Here is an 18,642-nt window from a genome sequence, read left to right as displayed (position 1 = left end):
GCTGTTTCAGAAACTGCATCTTAACAGGCAGGTATTACCGGTGCCAGGAATGGCAGCCACACGCACACGCAGGGTTCTGTGGTGAAACGGTCGCTTTCAGGAGACTCAACCAGCACCTCTGCCAGCTACTAAAAGTGCCACACAAGCCCTACTCCACTGAACACCCAGCCTATACGGTATCTGAGCTGTTCCTAAAGCCAGCGCTGCCTGTACGGTATCTGAGCTGTTCCTAAAGCCTGTCTGTACGGTATCTGAGCTGTTCCTAAAGCCTGTCTGTACGGTATCTGAGCCGTTCCTAAAGCCTGTCTGTACGGTATCTGACCCGTTCCTAAAGCCTGTCTGTACGGTATCTGAGTCGTTCCTAAAGCCTGTCTGTACGGTATCTGAGACGTTCCTAAAGCCTGTCGGTCTGTATGGTATCTGAGTCATTCCTAAAGCCAACCCAGTCCGTCAGAGAGGATCAGCTCTGTGTGTAAGGACCCTCCTGTTAATTGGGTCATGGCCACAATGTCAGGAGCACAGTCTTCAGAGTGACGTGACTCCACCGAACACTAGTCTGCAGAGGGCTCAATGTTTTCATTAGGCAGGTCAGTGTCAGGCTAGCAACCCAGGGGCCTGTATCATGAAGCAGGATTACTGGGCTAGCTGGGTTACTGAGTTAGCTGGATTACTACTGATTACAGTGTAGAATGTTGAGGTGGTGACAGGACACATTGACCACTCATTAACGTCTGTTGTGTTGTGTATTGTATTACCCTGTAGTCTAGACTACTTGTGTTATTATAAACAGCTTCTTCCTTTGTATGTCCAAAGTAAACTTCCCCATGGGGACCACAAAGTTTATATTACCTCATCTTATACTTGAACTGAGGTCAGTTCTGCTATACTGAACCACTTGAGAAATGCGGCTCCAAGCCTATTCACACACAGAGAATGCAGGTCCTCCTGCATATGTAACTCTCACTGGTTGCTAGCTCACAGACATGCCATTAGCTCAGTCTGCTGACTTCCTTCCACTTCACCAAAAATAGTCAAGCATATTCGAAAGAGTACAGACCTTAAGAGGGTAAAGGGGTGCTTTATCCCAAGGCACAGGGTTTTAACCCTTTAAGGTGTGACATCACAAACATGTGATTAGAATGTTAACTCAACATTCTAATGCTGATATCACAATCACAACTGGTCATCGAAAGCAGTGGAGTTCTAGAACACAGACTTTCCAGAAAAAACATTCCCCAAAAAAACCAAAGGGTTAATTCTGCTTGCACAGTCTGGTCTGCACCTTCATTAACGAAGTCATAAACTCATCTGCACACCACAGCTAATTAACTGGGGGGCTGCAGGTGCAACTTCAAGCGGGGTCAATGCCACATTATTCCACGTTCACATCAGAACGGCGCTCTTCAAATGAAGAATACTTAAACAGGCCTCTGCACACCATTAATGGTCGTTAAACGTAAGGTAAGGAGCAATAAAGGAGCACGGAGACGCCAGATGCCTCAAACAGAGGTAATGTCTGGGTGACCAGCAAGAGCTGCTACTGCCTATAAAACAGGGGAATTCAACCCGTGTGGCCAGGTTATTCTACCCGCGTCATGGGCAGGGCTTTCCCAAATGGTCCATATGGGGCTTGAGATGAAAAGTGCCTGTGGCTCGGTGGGTCAGCTGAGTGTGGGTCCAATAGGAACCAAACTTCCAGTCTGAATATTAAGAACAGGGCGGCAGCCTTTTGTTACTGGAAGTAGCAGGAACTTCACAGGCCAATATCACTGCTGTACATTTGAACAAAGACAGTCAGTTAACTTTTAACCCTTTCTTCAAGGGTTGTTTTGGAATGTTTTTTTTGTTTTCTTTAAATTCTAAGTCAGTGTTCTAGAACTCCATTTGATTACCAGTAGTGGTTGTGACATCAGCATTAGAATGTTCTGTCTTGTGATCTCACACCTGAAAGGGAGGAACGGCCAAATAGTTCCACTTCAATGTTTGCTCTGTCAAATTATGCCTAATAAAGAACTCCAAAAGTGTGCAAAATCACGCTCCAGCCATGTGACTGTACGCGGTTTTGACAGGTCAGCATTATGAACCTCGCCTTTCTTAAGGCCAATGTTTGACAGCAGTGGAATTTAAACACTTACCTAGTCAACCACAGTTCTAACAAGTTAGTGCCAATGTTGACATATCTTCAAATAGAACGGTGGTTAACAATCACACAACTCATTTAATCTAAATTTAAATCCGCTGTGTCTATGATCACGGTTTCACGAAGCGAGCCACAGCTAACACCAATCAACCTGAGCATTTCAGCCAAGGACTTCCCATTTTTAATTTGAGTTGTGTGTGCGCATTATCAAATGTCGCTCACTTTCCTTCCCACTTGTGAATCCAAGCGAAAGCTGGAATACAGATACTGCCTGCCACACCAGAGAGGGACATAAAGACTCCACTGCATTTAACCAGGACTACAGAAATCACCCCAGTCAGAGCAGACACCATCTGCAGCGTTTACAGATGTGGGTGTGGAGCAGAATCACACCCGGGACGGGCCTGTTTACAGCGCCCCATATTTCTCTGAGCATTACAGAGGCCCTAAAACCTCACTGCTTCGTGTTCCCTGTGAGCGAGCGCTTTCAAACCTGGAGCAGCGCCCGGTTTGCATTCTCCCCCTGTCCTTCTCCTGTCCTGTCAGAGCGGTGTATTCTCACGCCGGACCGTCTAAACACAGCTACGCGCTCCCTCCAATACTGCACACCAGCGTGCTTTAAATCTTCAAAAAAACTAAACCGTCACATTCAATTCCGGTCTCCTACAACACCAGCAAAACGATTAACTGCGCACGTATGGGTATGATCAGGAGTCACAGTATTCTATAAAAAAACGGTTAAAATGTGTCATTTTTTTTCAAATCCTTTTCCCCCCCATATCTCACGCGCTATTGGTCTAATTTCCGCAAATAAATATCTGAAATGTCAGCCCCAGATGCTGAGGAAGAAAAACAGCTCACACCTCTCACATTTTACACATCTTCGCCTTTTATGGTCTTACACCCTACCCAGCATATGGAAACCCATCAGTGCCCCTCCTCTCACAGGGCCATATAACACTGAATTCCCCCCCCCACATCTTTTTATAGCTCATCATGTGATCACACAGCGCTGGTGGTGGAGTGAGGTGGCTGTGTAGGTATATCTGTGTGGGTTTGTTTCAGAACCTGTGTTTAACCCTTTGAAGAGGAGATGTTTTCAGAACGTTTCTTTTTTTCCAGTGTTCGAGAACTCCTGTGCTCTCAGTTACCAGTAGTGATTATGACATCACGATTAGAATGCTATTAGAATGTTTTGTCACTGTTAATGCACTGCCACTACATTGCAGCAACTCAGCGAGAACATCGTTTTGTGCTAGCTGGGTAGGCCCTGGCCAATATACTCGCTTTCACTGGCCCAGACAGGAGAGGCAGACAGGAGAGCGAGCGTTGCACGCTGTCTGAGCATCACTGCCTCCCCGTCTTCCCGAGGCCCTGTTAGCCTCTCGCTGTGCGCGAGGAGTCCCGCGGCAGCGGGGGGGGGCGCTCAGTTTTATCTGACCTGACAACTGTGGCTCTGCCCCACTGACAGGATGAGAGGAAACCCACATCAAGCCCACCTCAGCCACCCGGCCTCTATTCATTTACCTAGAAGTCATGAACTACAAAGGCACAGCTGCATAAACTGGTACATACAGGTATCCCTGCTGCAAAACTACAAAAAGTAAATAAATAAATAAGAGATAATGATGCAGCAGCAACCTGGTTCCAAGTTCTTCCACACAGAGCAGGTTCCGCACACAGCTTGGGCAGTGATTTTGATAAATAGCTGGACACTTGGGGTCTTGGTCTCTTTCTCTCTCTCTCTCTCCCTTGGGGCGGGGGGGGGGGGGGGGGGGGGTGTGTATGTGTGTGTGTGTGTGTGTGTGTGTGTGTGTACGCATGTGGCACCAGTAACAAACTCTAATGGCTCTACACCCACCGTGTAATTAAAACAGCCTTGTGGTGGAAACCTGAGACATCAGCACCTGCACAGCTCCCACATAATTCCCTGAGGAGACGCAAGGGCAGCATCACTAAACCGGATACTGCCCTGCTAACAGAGCGGCCATCCTCCTGGTAATTTCCCCTAGAAACAAATCTAACCAGGGACTGCATAGTTAAGCCTTTTCTCACTTTACAGTAGGGGGATGTTGCAGGTTTTGATGAGACAGCATTGCAACTTCAGCAGAAAGGGACCATTCCCCATGGAAAACCATCCTCAACCCCAAGGATTCACTTGAAAGCTGCTAGCTGCATACGCGTCCAAACGTTCCATTTGTATCCATCTAACCTTCTTTCAAGACTTTGTGCAATGCATACTACAGGTCTATTCCTTTGTCATGTCTCTGTTCAAGATTATGCCTCTAAAGACGAGGAGAAACATGCAGGGGGATATTGTGAGATGAATAGGTTAGCGCAGCGGTTTTTTGTGGTGTGAAACATATGCGAGAACATACCGAGATGTTTAGAGGTATCGCTTTTTGTGTGTGAGCAAACGAGACGGCCCGACTGCACCGTTTCCTGGCCATTGTCGGCTTCCATTGCTTCGCCTCATCGTGTAAACTGGCCGGCTATTCAAAAACGCCCCGTCAACATTTCAGAGGATGTAGGCAAGCATCATATCAATAAATAACGAGGAAAAAATCTTTTATAGGTCCGATTCATGTGCTTGGGTCTGTGGAAGTAATTCATTCACTGAGATTTAATCCATTTTCATTGACTGCGAATTTCACTGCAATTAAACTGCCACACGCAGCACTGGCATAGCGGGTGACGCATGCATCAGAAAATGGAATATTGCAGAATCAGGAGGGGGTGGCCAAGCTGTCCACACTCCTCACTCTACATCTGGCAACGCGCCGTGAAAATGTGACTGTTATTTCAGGACGTCAGCTGTATTCAACAAGTTGAGGCTCACAAGAAACTTCCAAAACAGTGCAGTGTGAAGTCTAAACACCACAGTTAGTTTGGGATAACGTTACTCTGCTCACACATTCTCAACCCCATATCAACATAAACGATTGACATCATCATCATCAGAATACAGTAAAAAAAAACAAAAAAAAACCCTCTTACTGGTTCGTAGGCGGGGCAGTGAGTGGAAATGTCACCTCCTCTTCCTCGTATTCTGGCCCATCTTGCAGATCGTTTTCATCCACAGTGCCGAGAGTCCCGTAAGCCCCGTAAACCGACGGAGGGGGTGGCAACGGTGGAAAGTAACCGGGCCCGTCCAGACCCATCGAGGTGGGCGAGATCCCGCTATTTAATCCCTCTGAAGTCGGGGAATAGGTCCCACCGGTGTCGGCTCCTGAGTTTGCCCCAAAAGCGATGCTGCCACCGCTGCCACTCCCAGCGAAGGGCAATACTGATCCTGAGAGATCCCCTCCGGGGAGCGGGTACATCGGCATTTCCAGGAGAGAGTCTGGGGAGCTGTTGGATGGCTGGCGGAGGATTTGATTTGCCACTGTGCCCAATTCGCTGACCCGCACCCTCGATTTGGGATAATAAAAAAGCGAGGTGTCGGGGCCTCCACCGCTCATAACCCCCGTCCCAGCAGAGATCGAACCCGTCTCATCGGTGCTGACCTCAGCGGCCATCATTTACAAAAAAACGTGCAGAGGAAGGGAGCGGGGTCAATAAGGGATCCCTCCCCTTTAACTTCGGCTGTAACACGCTCTTACTCTTTAGGGAAAAGAAATGCCAAACTTTCAACTTTCAAAACAACACGTTAGCTAACGTTAGCAGCTAGCCAACGTTTCTTCGGGCACACTCCACTCCACAATAGAAAAAAACCCGCTAGCTTTTAGCCAGCTAGCTAACAAAACGTTACACTGGGAGAGTTTCAAGCCTTCATTGTTTCTTCTGAGTTTAAAGTTTGCTGAAATTGATATTATCGTACATGCAAGACGTATGTGCGCACGGGGCGACAGAGATACTCGCTTATTTCCTATCGCCTCTGTGCATTGGCAGATCCCATCTGCAGAGCAGTCCACTTGTCGATGCGTGCGTTTATTGTCAGTCTGTGCTCCAGGTTTTTTGTTTTGTTTTGTTTTGTTTCCACTGAGTTCCAAAAAGCTGTTTTTTGTTTCCGCCGGGCAAAGCCCGTTGTTGTAATTTGGTTCTCCGAGGCAATGCGATTATCCGTATCGCGCTGACAGGTGAGAAAATGACAATGTTTCTTTCTTGCGTAAGTTCTCTCTTTCTTTCTGATTACAGGGCTGGCTGGTAGCTCGGCTGCCCCACTCTCTCTATGCCTCTCTCTCTCGGAGCGCGTGCTCGATTTCGCGCAGACCCAGCGAAGCGAACGCCGAGCTAACCGAGCGAGGACGCCCTCAATCCGTGTCATCTGCTATCGCCGTTCTTTTCATTGTCTTTTGTGACAGGAGACGGGCTGGAAGATAAAATAGATATTTTTGAGGCAGTGTGCCATAATTTTGGATAAGGGACATTAAGTAATTAAGTATGAAAGGCAACTTCCTTTGTTTTATACTTTGGGGCATCTTGAATCATCAAATGAATTGGCAGATGCATATTCACTGCATGATATTCCAGCATTTAGGACATGCTCTTATCCAGAGTCTTGTACAGCTTATATTTTTACATACCATCCATTTATACAGCATCAGATAAATAACTACAAATAAAAAGGTAGCCTTGCTTAAGGATACAATGGCTGGGAATCAACCCGGTCACATGGTTATAAGCCCAGCTCATAACCATTATGCGCACCGTAGCAGATATTGTGGAATGTAGTCGGCAGTTAATATTTGAAGCTGAATTAATATCAAACCATAAATGCATCTACTACATGAGGACAGACAAAGGGTATTTATTAGGCCAATTTTTTTAGACTTATTAGTCTTCTGCTGCTGCAACCTATCCACTTAAAGGTTTAATGAATTGTGTGTTCAGAGATACTCTGTTGTATTGTGTGGTTATTTGCGTTACTGTCACGTTCCTGTCAGCTTTGACCAGTCTGGCCATTCTCCTCTAACCTCTCTCATTAACAAAGCATTTCTGCCCACAACTGGATGTTTTTTGTTTTTTGTACTTTTCTCTACAAACTCTAGAGACTGTTGTGTGTGAAAATGCGAAAATCCCAGGAGGTCAGCAGTTTCTGAGATACTCAAACCACCCTGTCCAGCACCAACAATCATTCCACAATCAAAGTAACTTAGATCACATTTCTTCCAAATTCTGACATTTGGTCTGAAAAACAGCTGAACCTCTTGACCCAGTCTGCATGCTTGTATGCATTTTGTTGCTGGTTAAATATTTGAATTAACTAGCTGGTGTACAGGTCTACCTAATAAAGTGCTCACTGGATGTATAATTAATTGTACCTTATTGGCTTGGAAAACATATTAATGTGTACCCAAAGAGAACATTACTGTACTTTCAGGGTATACTGTATACTGCATTTTCAAGGAAATTTGTTCCTTGAAAACCAAAATTGTGCCTCTGTCACTTTATTTCGGAGAGTGTACAGTATTCAGCAATTATGTTCCACAGCTTTCACCAGTTGGCACACAGTCACATATGAACAACAAACCAGTATTTGATCCCTTGTTGTCAGCTGTTTGACCCAACTGGCATGAATTAGAAAGTACAGGGCAGATCAGAGGATTCCACTAATTAAATCAGGAGACTGATTATAAGCCATGTCGCCACTGAGGATTAGCATCCCTTGTTTACTCCGGGAATGAAAGCAGTGGTTTGGGATTTTGTCAACTTGAGGAGGTAGAAGTTTGGCAGCAGGCTAACACGCTATTAAGGGAACTGAGAATGTGACCAGAGGATTCAAAGCTGCAGTGCTTATTTAAAGCACATGGTAGCATATGAACATATGAAAATGAATTAAGATGAAACAATCACAAGTTTTTGTCTTATTTGTGGAGTGTTTCGTCATTGTTCTCTCATTCCTGAGACCAAAAGTTCTGAAAGTTTAAATCACCATTTCAGTTAGAGAAATTTGCAAAAGCCAAAACAGTAAATGAAAAGGCCAGAAGATTCATAAGAAGGAAATAACAAGCACATAGCAAACAAGGAAACAATGGTAATGGACCTAAACCATGAGATAAGAGATTTTGAATAAAAGCAAACACAAAATGGCTGCTGTGTTCTCTGCCTTCCCACCCACACACCTCATGTCGAATGGCTTACTTAAAAGACTGCACACAGCTTATGAACAGAACACAACTGTTTAGAGTTGATGCTTGCCTTTCAGATTTGGATCCCACAGTAATGAGCCAGCTTTTGAAATTGTAGCCTGTATTGGGAAAACTGGGAAAGGAATTAAGTGTGTCTCTCCAGCTGCCACTTAGCATGGTGGGTATTTATTAATACAAGTTCCAAGAAAATAAAATAAATACAAAACAATACCAAATTTAATGGAAAATTAAGAAATTGGATGTCTATACAGGCCAGGAGATTGTTCAGGGCACTTAATGAGATTTGAAATGTGCATATTACTGGGCAGATAACATATACTGTATTTGTTGTGTACTGTAAAGTTAGCTCATATACTGTATTTGTTGTGTACTGTAAAGTTTGCTCATTAGGTGGAAATTTTAACTGATGTCATTGATATGAAAGAGATTTTTTGCATTGCTTACGTTCCATTAGGAGCTTAAACATACATTTAAAACTATTTTTAATAGGAGTTTGTGGAATTATAGAAAAAGATAAGTATCAGTATAAAGAACAACAGAATTTGACATTTAAGGTGCAAGAGAGGGAAAGAAAAAGCTAAATGTAGATAGATAGATAGATAGATAGATAGATAGATAGATACTTTATTCATCCCAAGGGAAATTTTATGTATCACTGAAAAGGTTATTGCTAAAGTAAGTTGTGTTGTGAGTTCTCATCAATGCTGCACGCTATGCTATACACTGTGCCAGTGGTGTGTGGAATTCTCTTTCTTTAGCTCTGGTGGTCTGCACCACACCTCCTGTAGCTATAATGTTGACCTGGGGCTGTAAGGTTCCTCAGTAATCTTTGTGAGACGTCTCCACTGACTGCCTCTGCAGTGTGAGAGCATTAGTGTCTGAGATGTGTGCAGTAAATTGTGAAGTGCACCGCAGGGCAGTGAGCCTTTGGGCAGAGGAAAGCCAGGTGCTCAGTGACAGTGAAGATCTCTGTCCAGAGGCTACCTTAGAGCCTTAGAGTGCAGGTGGCCAGGACTCCTCCCACATGCAGTAACCTCCAACTGACCCCAGTAACACCCCCCCCCCCCCCTCAAATGACCATGCATACATTATTTTTCGTAAACATATCCGTACATCCATCCATCCATTATCTGAACCCGCTTATCCTGAACAGGGTCGCAGGGGGGCTGGAGCCTATCCCAGCATACATTGGGCGAAAGGCAGGAATACACCCTGGACGGGTCGCCAGTCCATCACAGGGCACACACACCATTCACTCACACACTCATACCTATGGGCAATTTAGACTCTCCAATCAGCCTAACATGCATGTCTTTGGACTGTCGGAGGAAACCCACGCAGACACGGGGAGAACATGCAAACTCCGCACAGAGAGGCCCCGGCCGACGGGGATTCGAACCCAGGACCTCCTTGCTGTGAGGCGGCAGTGCTACCCACTGCACCATCCGTGCCGCCATATCCGTACATATCACAGAAATTCATAATACAATACACATTAATGGGACAGGAAATTTACAGTGGTAAGAAGAACGTAGACAAAGCACTGTTAGTGCCCCTCTTTCATCCCCCACCCCCTCTTTCCCTCTCTCTCTCTCTCTCTCTGTTTGTCTGTCTCTCTCTCTCTCTCGCACACACACACTGTTATAGGGGCCACTGCTTAGAACAGCAGCTTGTAAGGTTATGATGTATTAGCGGCACAAGCTGCTGTTTAAGTGTTAAAAAACCAAATCCTGTAACAATGCTGTTCTGCGGCAGGACGTGGATGTGTGATGTGTCAGTACCGTGAGCAGAGAGATACGTGCAGTGCTGACCCACCACGAGCAAAAGATCTGCAGAGGTGTCAGTCTGATGCAAACTCAATGCTGCATCCAGCACAATCACATTATCCATTACCCCCCTACCACACACACACGCATGCATACGCCCGTGTGCACACACGCACACACACATTCAGCAAACAGGAAATCAATAAGAGTGCACAATACATACTGCACTGCAGTATTTGATCTGAAAACCCCACACATGCTCCATCATACTGTACCTGCTGGGAAAACAGGTGGGACATATCCATATCCCAGGCCTTACATTACTGTATGTACTGGACTTATATTACTTATATAGCCAGGCTATCAGTTTTGGGGTTTGTTAGGCAGTGCGGAACAAGGGTTCGATGACCTCATTTTGGGTCCTAGTCAAACCAGTTGATAAATAAATCAAGCAGTACAGTGACTTTTCCCCGCGTATGCTTCAATCAAAGGACATTAAACAGCCACTAAGCTGGATGTAGTACAAAAAGATATGAGGAGACATGCATTAGCGGGGAAGCATGCATAAATGGCTGTAAACTCAGAGGCAGAATGATATGCAGTTTCATTTAACAAAATATTGGCTGAGCTGATGGTTTGGATGGTATAGACACATTAAAGAGCAGTTATCCCTTTCCACATAAACTGCATACTGTACGTTAATATTATATAGTGTAGTCTTCCACTTAATGTCTATTGGCAGGGGTTAAGTAACAAGAGGGGGAATGCATCTCTAATGAATAATAATCAGCATTAGTAACAGCACAATAGTAAACATAAATGGGGGGGGGGGGGTCACAATGCTTCAAGGCTTTACAGTGGAAACCCCCTGATTTTACATCCATTCCTGTCATCCAACATTGTTATTTAATTGTTTAAATATGGTATTTAGGCAAGAGAAGCACAATAAAATGTGAAACTCACCTCTTGAATGTCACAGCTGAGGTAATTTCACTGGCCATTTTTTCATATGAATCCTCAATAATCATATTGAGCCAATAGCCTATTGGGGCAGCTTGATGCCTAGTGGCTAAGGTACTTGATTTGGACCTGGAAGGTTGCTGTGAAGCAACAATAAGATCAGTGCAGCTGTTGGGCCCTTGAGCAAGGCCCTTAACCCCGCATTGCTCCAGGGGGGATTGTTTCCTGCTTAGCGCAATGTAATATTGCAATATATAGTCTAAAAATGAGCCAATGTGCAAATGTGTTATCTGATTGGCTTGTGACTCTTTTCTTGCATAGAGATGGTTTTGTACTGATTTTATTGGACCAACCATAGAACACACGTCTCTCTTCCTCTGAGAGTGTACCCTAATTCTACCTCTTCCAGCAGTATATTAGCACTGCCTGGGACTCAGAGACACGGGCTATCCCTCATACGGGTATATTAGCACTGCCTGGGACTCAGAGACACGGGCTATCCCTCATACGGGTATATTAGCACTGCCTGGGACTCAGAGACATGGGCTATCCCTCATACGGGTATATTAGCACTGCCTGGGACTCTGAGGCACAGGCTATCTCTCATACGGGTATATTAGCACTGCCGGGGACTCAGAGACATGGGCTATCCCTCATACGGGTATATTAGCACTGCCTGGGACGCAGAGACATGGGCTATCCCTCATACGGGTATATTAGCACTGCCTGGGACTCAGGGAGAGGAACGGGCTATCATCTGTACGGGTATATTAGCACTGCCTGGGACTCAGGGACATGGGCTATCCCTCATACGGGTATATTAGCACTGCCTGGGACTCAGGGAGAGGAACGGGCTATCATCTGTACGGGTATATTAGCGCGGCCTGGGACTCAGGGAGAGGAACGGGCTATCATCTGTACGGGTATATTAGTGCGGCCTTTATCGGGTGATGTGAGACGTAGCCCGCATTATGTCGCTCTCCCATCTGAGGACACGCGATGAATTGCGGTTTCCTCCAGGGCCGTGTAAGTGCTGGAGCGATGCTGAGCCGGGATAGGGATCACACGCGCGGCACGCCTCCTCTCCCAAGACGCCGTAATTCCGCCAATGTAGGGCGATGTTCTTGTCAAGACAGTCAGTTCTTCATTGCATTAACATTAATCTTTAAGCAGGGAGAGTGACAGCTGAATACTGGCGTTGGGTTTTTTTTCTCAGGGAAAGGACTGATTTTTTTTCATCATTGGCGTCCTCCGGGGAGACTTAAAAACTCACCATGTCCCGTTCAGCCGCCTGCTTAAAAATGTATGCTGTGTGAATTTTCAATTTTTACGATGAAGGAAGGCTATGAAATTTTAAGCAGTCCCCTAAACTGGAATAAATGTGAGTTTTAGAAGCCACTGCAGGTGAGGGTGAGACAAGAAAGGCTGTCACGCACACACACACACACACACACACACACACACACTCACACACACGCACACACACACACACACACACAAAGGAAAGCCATTATTAAACCCTGCATGTGTGGCGAGATATACAGAGGCACAATAGATATTAGTGGAAACAGGAAACCCGTCACACAGGAAACACACACATTTTGGTTCTGTCATTGCCTTTAAGACTTAAATAGCAAGCAGCAGAAGAGTAACTGTATTCACCATGTCCTTCACCATTTAAAGGCTGAACATCTGAAGGTGCTGAGAGCTTTGAGGTTTGAGGGTAATAGGCCTACTTCCATTACTGAAATTTGGAAGATGCTGGAGCATACAAGCTGAATAATGAATGGCTTTGTAGTACCAGCACAGTAAGTGTTCATACTGCTTTCCACATAATTCATTTTTTCAGTACCATGTAGCATTAATTGTAACTTAATCAGCTTTATTAGTAAAAATACCATACATTATTATTATTTAGATTGGTTTTGTTGCTGTTGGTGTTGTTATTAATGCTATGCTATGCCATATCTCATGTTCTGTATCATTAATGCCGTGTACTATATCTCACAGAGATATTTGTCTCCAGAATGAGGTGGTGCTAGAGATCTCCTGCTGCGGTGGGTAGAGCCAGCCCAGTGCAGCTTCACCTCGGCGCAGATAGCAGGCAGTGATATATTCATTCCATTAGTATTCACCCGTTCTGTAGGAGAATGGATATTTGTTGCTCTCCATCTTGATAGCGTGTGTGGAAATGCACATCCCCCTCCTTCCCCCACTCCCTAATTCAGTATACCCTTCTCAGCATACATGCCAGAGTACAGCAAATGAGTGACTGGAGTCCACTGAATACCCCCTGTACCTATTTCTATCTCACATGATCTGTCCCAGCCTAAGAACCTGCGTTACCTGCACTTTCAACACTGAGCCTATGGACTGTGCATTTGAGTCCCAGGTGCCCACCGCCTTTGTACTACCTCAATGAATTATCCTGCTATATAAAGGTACACTCCAGAAAACGGCAATGTGAGATAGTGCCTAATGGCATCCACTAAGAAAATACACGGTATGGATGCGCACACACACAACAGGAGGGAAGTATCTTGATAATAATGACACATCTTGGACTGCATTGTGAAAGCTGTATCACCACTCTCTCTCTCTCTCTCTCTCTCTCTCTGTCTCTCTCTCTCTCTGTCTCTCTGTCTCTCTCTCTCTCTCTCTCTCTCTCTCTCTCTCTCTCTCTCTCTACTGAGAGTTCCCTCAGGGGAGAAGAGCAGATGGGAGCCCACTGTTCCACTTTAGTAGGAAATTACCGCAGGCTCTGGCCACCACCGCTAGCACGATCCCACTGCTCTCGTCAAAGTGCACCATAATTAGAGGCCACTTAAAACCACTTCCCATTAAGCAAGTGCTGCGAAAGTTGTTGAACGAAAAGCTGAAGGCTCCTAAGGACAATGAAGGCAAGGAGAGAGAGAGAGAGAGAGAAAGAGAGATGTGAAACAAGAAAAACACATAAAATAAATCCACCGTAAACTCCAGATTCAATAAAGCAGGATAATTCTAGTCAAACCTGAATTAGAGTGAATAGCCATTTGTTTATTCTCATTAGCTTGTCGTCTATCGCAGGAAAGAGTGCAGGATTTCTTGGACTGGGCTACAGTAACGAGTGAGGGCCCATCGGAGTGTGGCCCCAGGCCCTGTGTGGGAGAGAACAGGTGTCTGGGCCCCGTGGTCCACAGCTGCTGTTCTATCTGGCATATGGACGCTAGCCCACTGGCCCACTGGCACACTCAGGGTTTGCTCCGGAACTTACTAGAAAAGAGCCACTGGAGAGAAGCAGATGCCAGGCAGGGCCTGGGCTTTGGCAGGGCTCAGCTGTGTGCATCTGGTTTAGAGGTTATTAACATCCGCAGATTTACAGTCTGGCATGGGCAGCATCACCCAGCATAGGCTTTGTCAACATGGGACAAATAACCATCTACTTTACCTATAGAATGTGAACACACCCCTGCAGATCCCAAATGTTCAACATAAATCATATTTCTTGCCAAAATGTAAAATTATACGAAAAAACACTGATGAAAACATATGTTTCTTTTTAAATGGTAAGTAAGTTGAGTTTTTGCATGTATTGATAGGGTATTGATAGCGACTAGCCTAGAGCACAGTGTGTTTTCTGCTTTGCATCTCAATTTCCGGTCACCTTGTCTACCAACACTTTACCTGGTAGATCTGTGTTCTGTGGTATCAGTGCTTCACTTAACTCTTAATGTGTCTTTTATTAACAGATCAGTCTGATGATTGATGATTTCACTAACAGTCTTAATTAAAACGTGAAAACATCAAATGTCAAATAACTAAATAATTATGGGAGTAAAATAAATAATTCTCCTTTGAAATGTCAGAATGTAAAAACATTCATCCAAGTAATATTGGCTAATGATCTAAAGACATCGACATTGATTATGATTTCCCCAGTAGCCAAATGTTCAGTTGGGCTTTTCCTATAATCCTGGCAACACTAAAACTTGTGTCGCTTCAAGGTTGTCTAGTCAAAGTCATAGTCAATCTATTTTGTTATCACACAATCGTGCAATGATTATTTCTATATCTTAACTTTAGGGACCATAAAATGTTTCTATGGTCTCCACTGAGATCCAAGAACCAGGGCCTGTACCACAAAGAAGGATTACTGAGTTAGCTGGATAACTGCACCGAATAAAAACCATGTGAACTTCCCAAATCTGGAACATGGAAAACAACTTTTCCGGTTAACTCAGTAGCCCTGCTTTGTGATATCCCCCCTGCTTGGCGATGCAGGCCCTCAGCGGATGATAGGAAAGTGTAGTGAAGACCCCAGGGAGCTGTGCTTGCAGCTCTGTGACAGCGGGTTGCATTCCCAGGCGGGACGCTGAAGCTGTATCCCTGAGCAAAGCTACTTAACCTGAACTGCAGCAGTAAACATCCAGCTGCGTTAATGGGCTTTATGTAAATAATTCAAGTCGCTCTGGATAAATTCCTAAAATGGAAATGCATGTGGTATATCAGCCAGAAACTTCCGAGTTACTTCTAAGTGTTTTCCGGATATTTTGCAGGTAGACAGTTCGGGACACAACTCTACCATGAAATATATTGTGGTTTTAATCTCGTTCTTCCTTGCTGGTGTTAATTCACCCCACGGGGACTCATCTCAGCTATCTGCATGACATATTTATTTATTTATTTATTTATTTATGTAGCTGTGTGGGAACGTGGCGAACAAATCTCGGCCGAGGGCTTGGGGGAGCGCTATAAGCGCGATAATTTAATTTATCGCAGTAGCCAGCCTTATCTGCATAACGGCCCCTCATTTACATACTGTTATGAGAACAGCTCCACTTAGCATAGCGCAGTCGCAGCAAATTATACACCCGGGTGTTTTAATGGCACCTAATTGTGAGATGATGCCAAATGTCCCGGACAACAGCGGAGGTGTGTAAAGACGGGGGAGGGGGCATGATTTCGGCTTGTCGGAGCACGGTATCTGTCACACTGAATTAACCGCCTCGGAGAAAGGGAAACAGTAGGGCGAACATTCCGTCATATGATGACATCATTTCCATTATTTCACTGCAGGACGGAAAAGAGCAAACACGGTATGTGCTGGGTATGAATAATTCTGTCCAGTAAGTGACTGTCTCCAGAGACTTTTCCAGTCGCACCCTGTCTCAGACTACAGAAACGCATCAGAGTCACGCCGCAACTCTGACGCCCTGTACATCCGAGCAGGGCTTGTTTCTCAGCATCGTCCCACCCGCTGGTCCTGGAGGCTATTGTGGCGTATAAGTGTCGCCTTTTTGAGAGTGGGGGGTGTTACACCCCTCCAGACCTTGTGGGGGCACATGCCATTATGAAAGAGCCTTTGTCTCTCTCAGTTTTTGTGAAATCATTTTATATATTCAGAAAATAAATCTAATAATAAAAGGTTTTAATTCCTCATTTTAAATCTGTTTCTGTGTTCAGTCAGTAAGAAGCCCTGGCTGTAGCAGTGAGAGCTGACCACGTTTGTATCGTCAACCCAGCAACCAAGTCAGACCAGGAAGGCAGGACTAGACCAGGCAAGGTCACTTAGCTATGTAATTGAACAACAAATTGGCAAGTAACCATAGGAACCAGGGTTGGCCTCTCCGATGCACACTATCCCGATTTGATTCCAAGCTCTGATAGTCTCCCTAAAACACCATTACAGCATAGTTACACTGCCTGTCAACATGCTTAGAGCTCCTTCTGCTCAACCAATCAGGGCTCTGCTGCCTGACAATGTGTCTCTCTCACTGTGTACCTCCTCCAATGGCAGCTGACTACCCTGCTGTAAAATCCAGCTATGCCAGCTTGGAAAGTGAGCAGGCCAAGCTGGTCATGAAGCTGGTCTAGCTGGGTATGAGTTGATCAACCAGCTAGTGCTGGTAGCTTGTCTAAGCTGGTAGCTGGTCAAACCATTTCAAGTTGTTCAACCAGATAAACCATGTTGAGCTGAGAGCTGGTCTGAACCGGTTGACCCATCCTGCCAGCTGTTTTTTTCAGCAGGGTAGAGCTCCAGTCAATTATAGAACTATAGGGCTACATCACATCACATTACCCCCACCACCAACTGCAATACTGTTAAAAGCATTCATCTCTACCTCGACCCCTGACCACATCTCAAAGTTCCTCTCATGGTCTGTCTGTTCAGGGCAGGCTCTCTGACCCTGCGAGGGTCGATATTGCCACTATATGACCATTTCCAGCGTATGCGCTTGTTTTGGATTGACGTTATCTGCAAACACAAATGTTTATTTTGCTATTTATTTATTTGATGTTTTTTAACTTGTTGAAGAACTCTTGCATTTGTAAGTCACTTAACAAACGTAAATGTTACATTTTCCATAAATGCATAGAGAGAGGTTTATTTGAAAGCACAGCATTATTATCATTGATGCATTTCACAAAACAGTATACACCATGACTCTCTCTCAGTGCAATTAGACAGACAGCTGTAGTAGTCAATAGTGGCTATTTACAGGCCTGGAATAAGCAGTCGTTACTGGGCAGACCCTGGATCTCATATATCCATAAGAACTGGAGAGCAGGATTATTACTTCCCATCAGTGATATCCTGTTACATCCCAATTAGATTTTTCCCCCATCAGATCAATACGTGCGGGCCTATAAAAACACACATGTACGCAGCGTTTGGTCACTTTGTGAAAATGCGTCCAATGGCTGCGAGCCCAGAGGCTGATGGCATTATGGGATGATATCAGCGTTCATGACTCAGAGGGTTTTTTTTCTGTCTGGAGTCGCTGCGGTAACTGGCCCTCAGGAAGCGGAGCACCCAGCCACACACATCAGCTCCCTCTGTTCCACCGTTTACAGGCACTGCGCAACCCCCCCAGACTTACTGTAAAGACAAAGACACGTAAACATCGATAACGAGTCGGCCAAAAATCCGCATTAGCCGTCGCGTTTTCCGCTGCTCAGTGGTGGGTCCGTGAAACCTGACTGAGTCTGCAGAGCCTTTGGCTGGACTAATCAGAGCCGCAGACTGCCCGGCAGTGGAAATTAGCGCGTAAATGCAGCTGAATTGCATTAGGCTTCTGCAGCTCCGCCTTCCCATGCCTTGGGGGACCGGGTTAAGTTCGGTTATACGGGCTTAACGCAACTCACGCCATAGGCCACAGGAAGACATGGGAGCCTTAAGAAGAGGAAGTGGGATTCAAATTGGCAGATTATACCCGTATCTATGAGCTAATTACAGAACTACAGTAACTGCACTGTCGGCTCCTCGGTTAGGTCGGCTCCTCGGTTAGGTCTGCTCCTCGGATCAGTAGTGTTCAGGCATTGCTGTTGAACAGGAAACCAGGCTGCTTACTTATGTAAAAATATTTTTGAATCTGCATTTATTTAGCCATTTTAAAAGCGACATTTCATCACATGATTCATCAGCAGTTACGGATGTGTGAAACCCAGCTGGTAATATCACAGGATTGCAGCTACCGTACCTGTAACTGCACTGTAGGAAAGCACAGCGCAGCACTTGACCCGTGTTACAGGGATGAGGCTGACTTCCTGTCTGTGCCTATTCGGGCGGACCAATCAGCTGCGAGCCCCCGCCCTTGCTCATAACTCAAGCAGCCTCTGACAGCGGCAGGGCTGTATCATCAGAGGGGCCATTAGGCGCGGTGGGCCTGGGGGTCGGCCGAGCGGATGAAGACGGGCGAGGTGA

At 45.4% G+C, this 18,642-nt stretch overlaps 1 protein-coding gene across 1 annotated transcript in view; it reads right to left on the bottom strand.

Moving 5' to 3' along the window:
• Positions 1-6,390, bottom strand: part of rasa1a (RAS p21 protein activator (GTPase activating protein) 1a) — a 47,415-nt gene extending 41,025 nt beyond the window's left edge. The window contains exon 1 of the mRNA XM_061259879.1: positions 5,138-6,390. Within this exon, the coding sequence (XP_061115863.1) occupies positions 5,138-5,661 (524 nt within the window). The 5' untranslated portion in view covers positions 5,662-6,390. The remainder of the gene's footprint in view (positions 1-5,137) is intronic.
• Between the last annotated feature and the right edge of the window lie 12,252 nt (positions 6,391-18,642).

Source organism: Conger conger, chromosome 11, assembly GCF_963514075.1.
Source record: "Conger conger chromosome 11, fConCon1.1, whole genome shotgun sequence".
NCBI classification, from domain to species: Eukaryota; Metazoa; Chordata; class Actinopteri; order Anguilliformes; family Congridae; genus Conger; species Conger conger.
The sequence above is the reverse complement of the archived record's forward strand: the minus strand, read 5'-3'. Positions and strand labels throughout refer to the sequence as shown.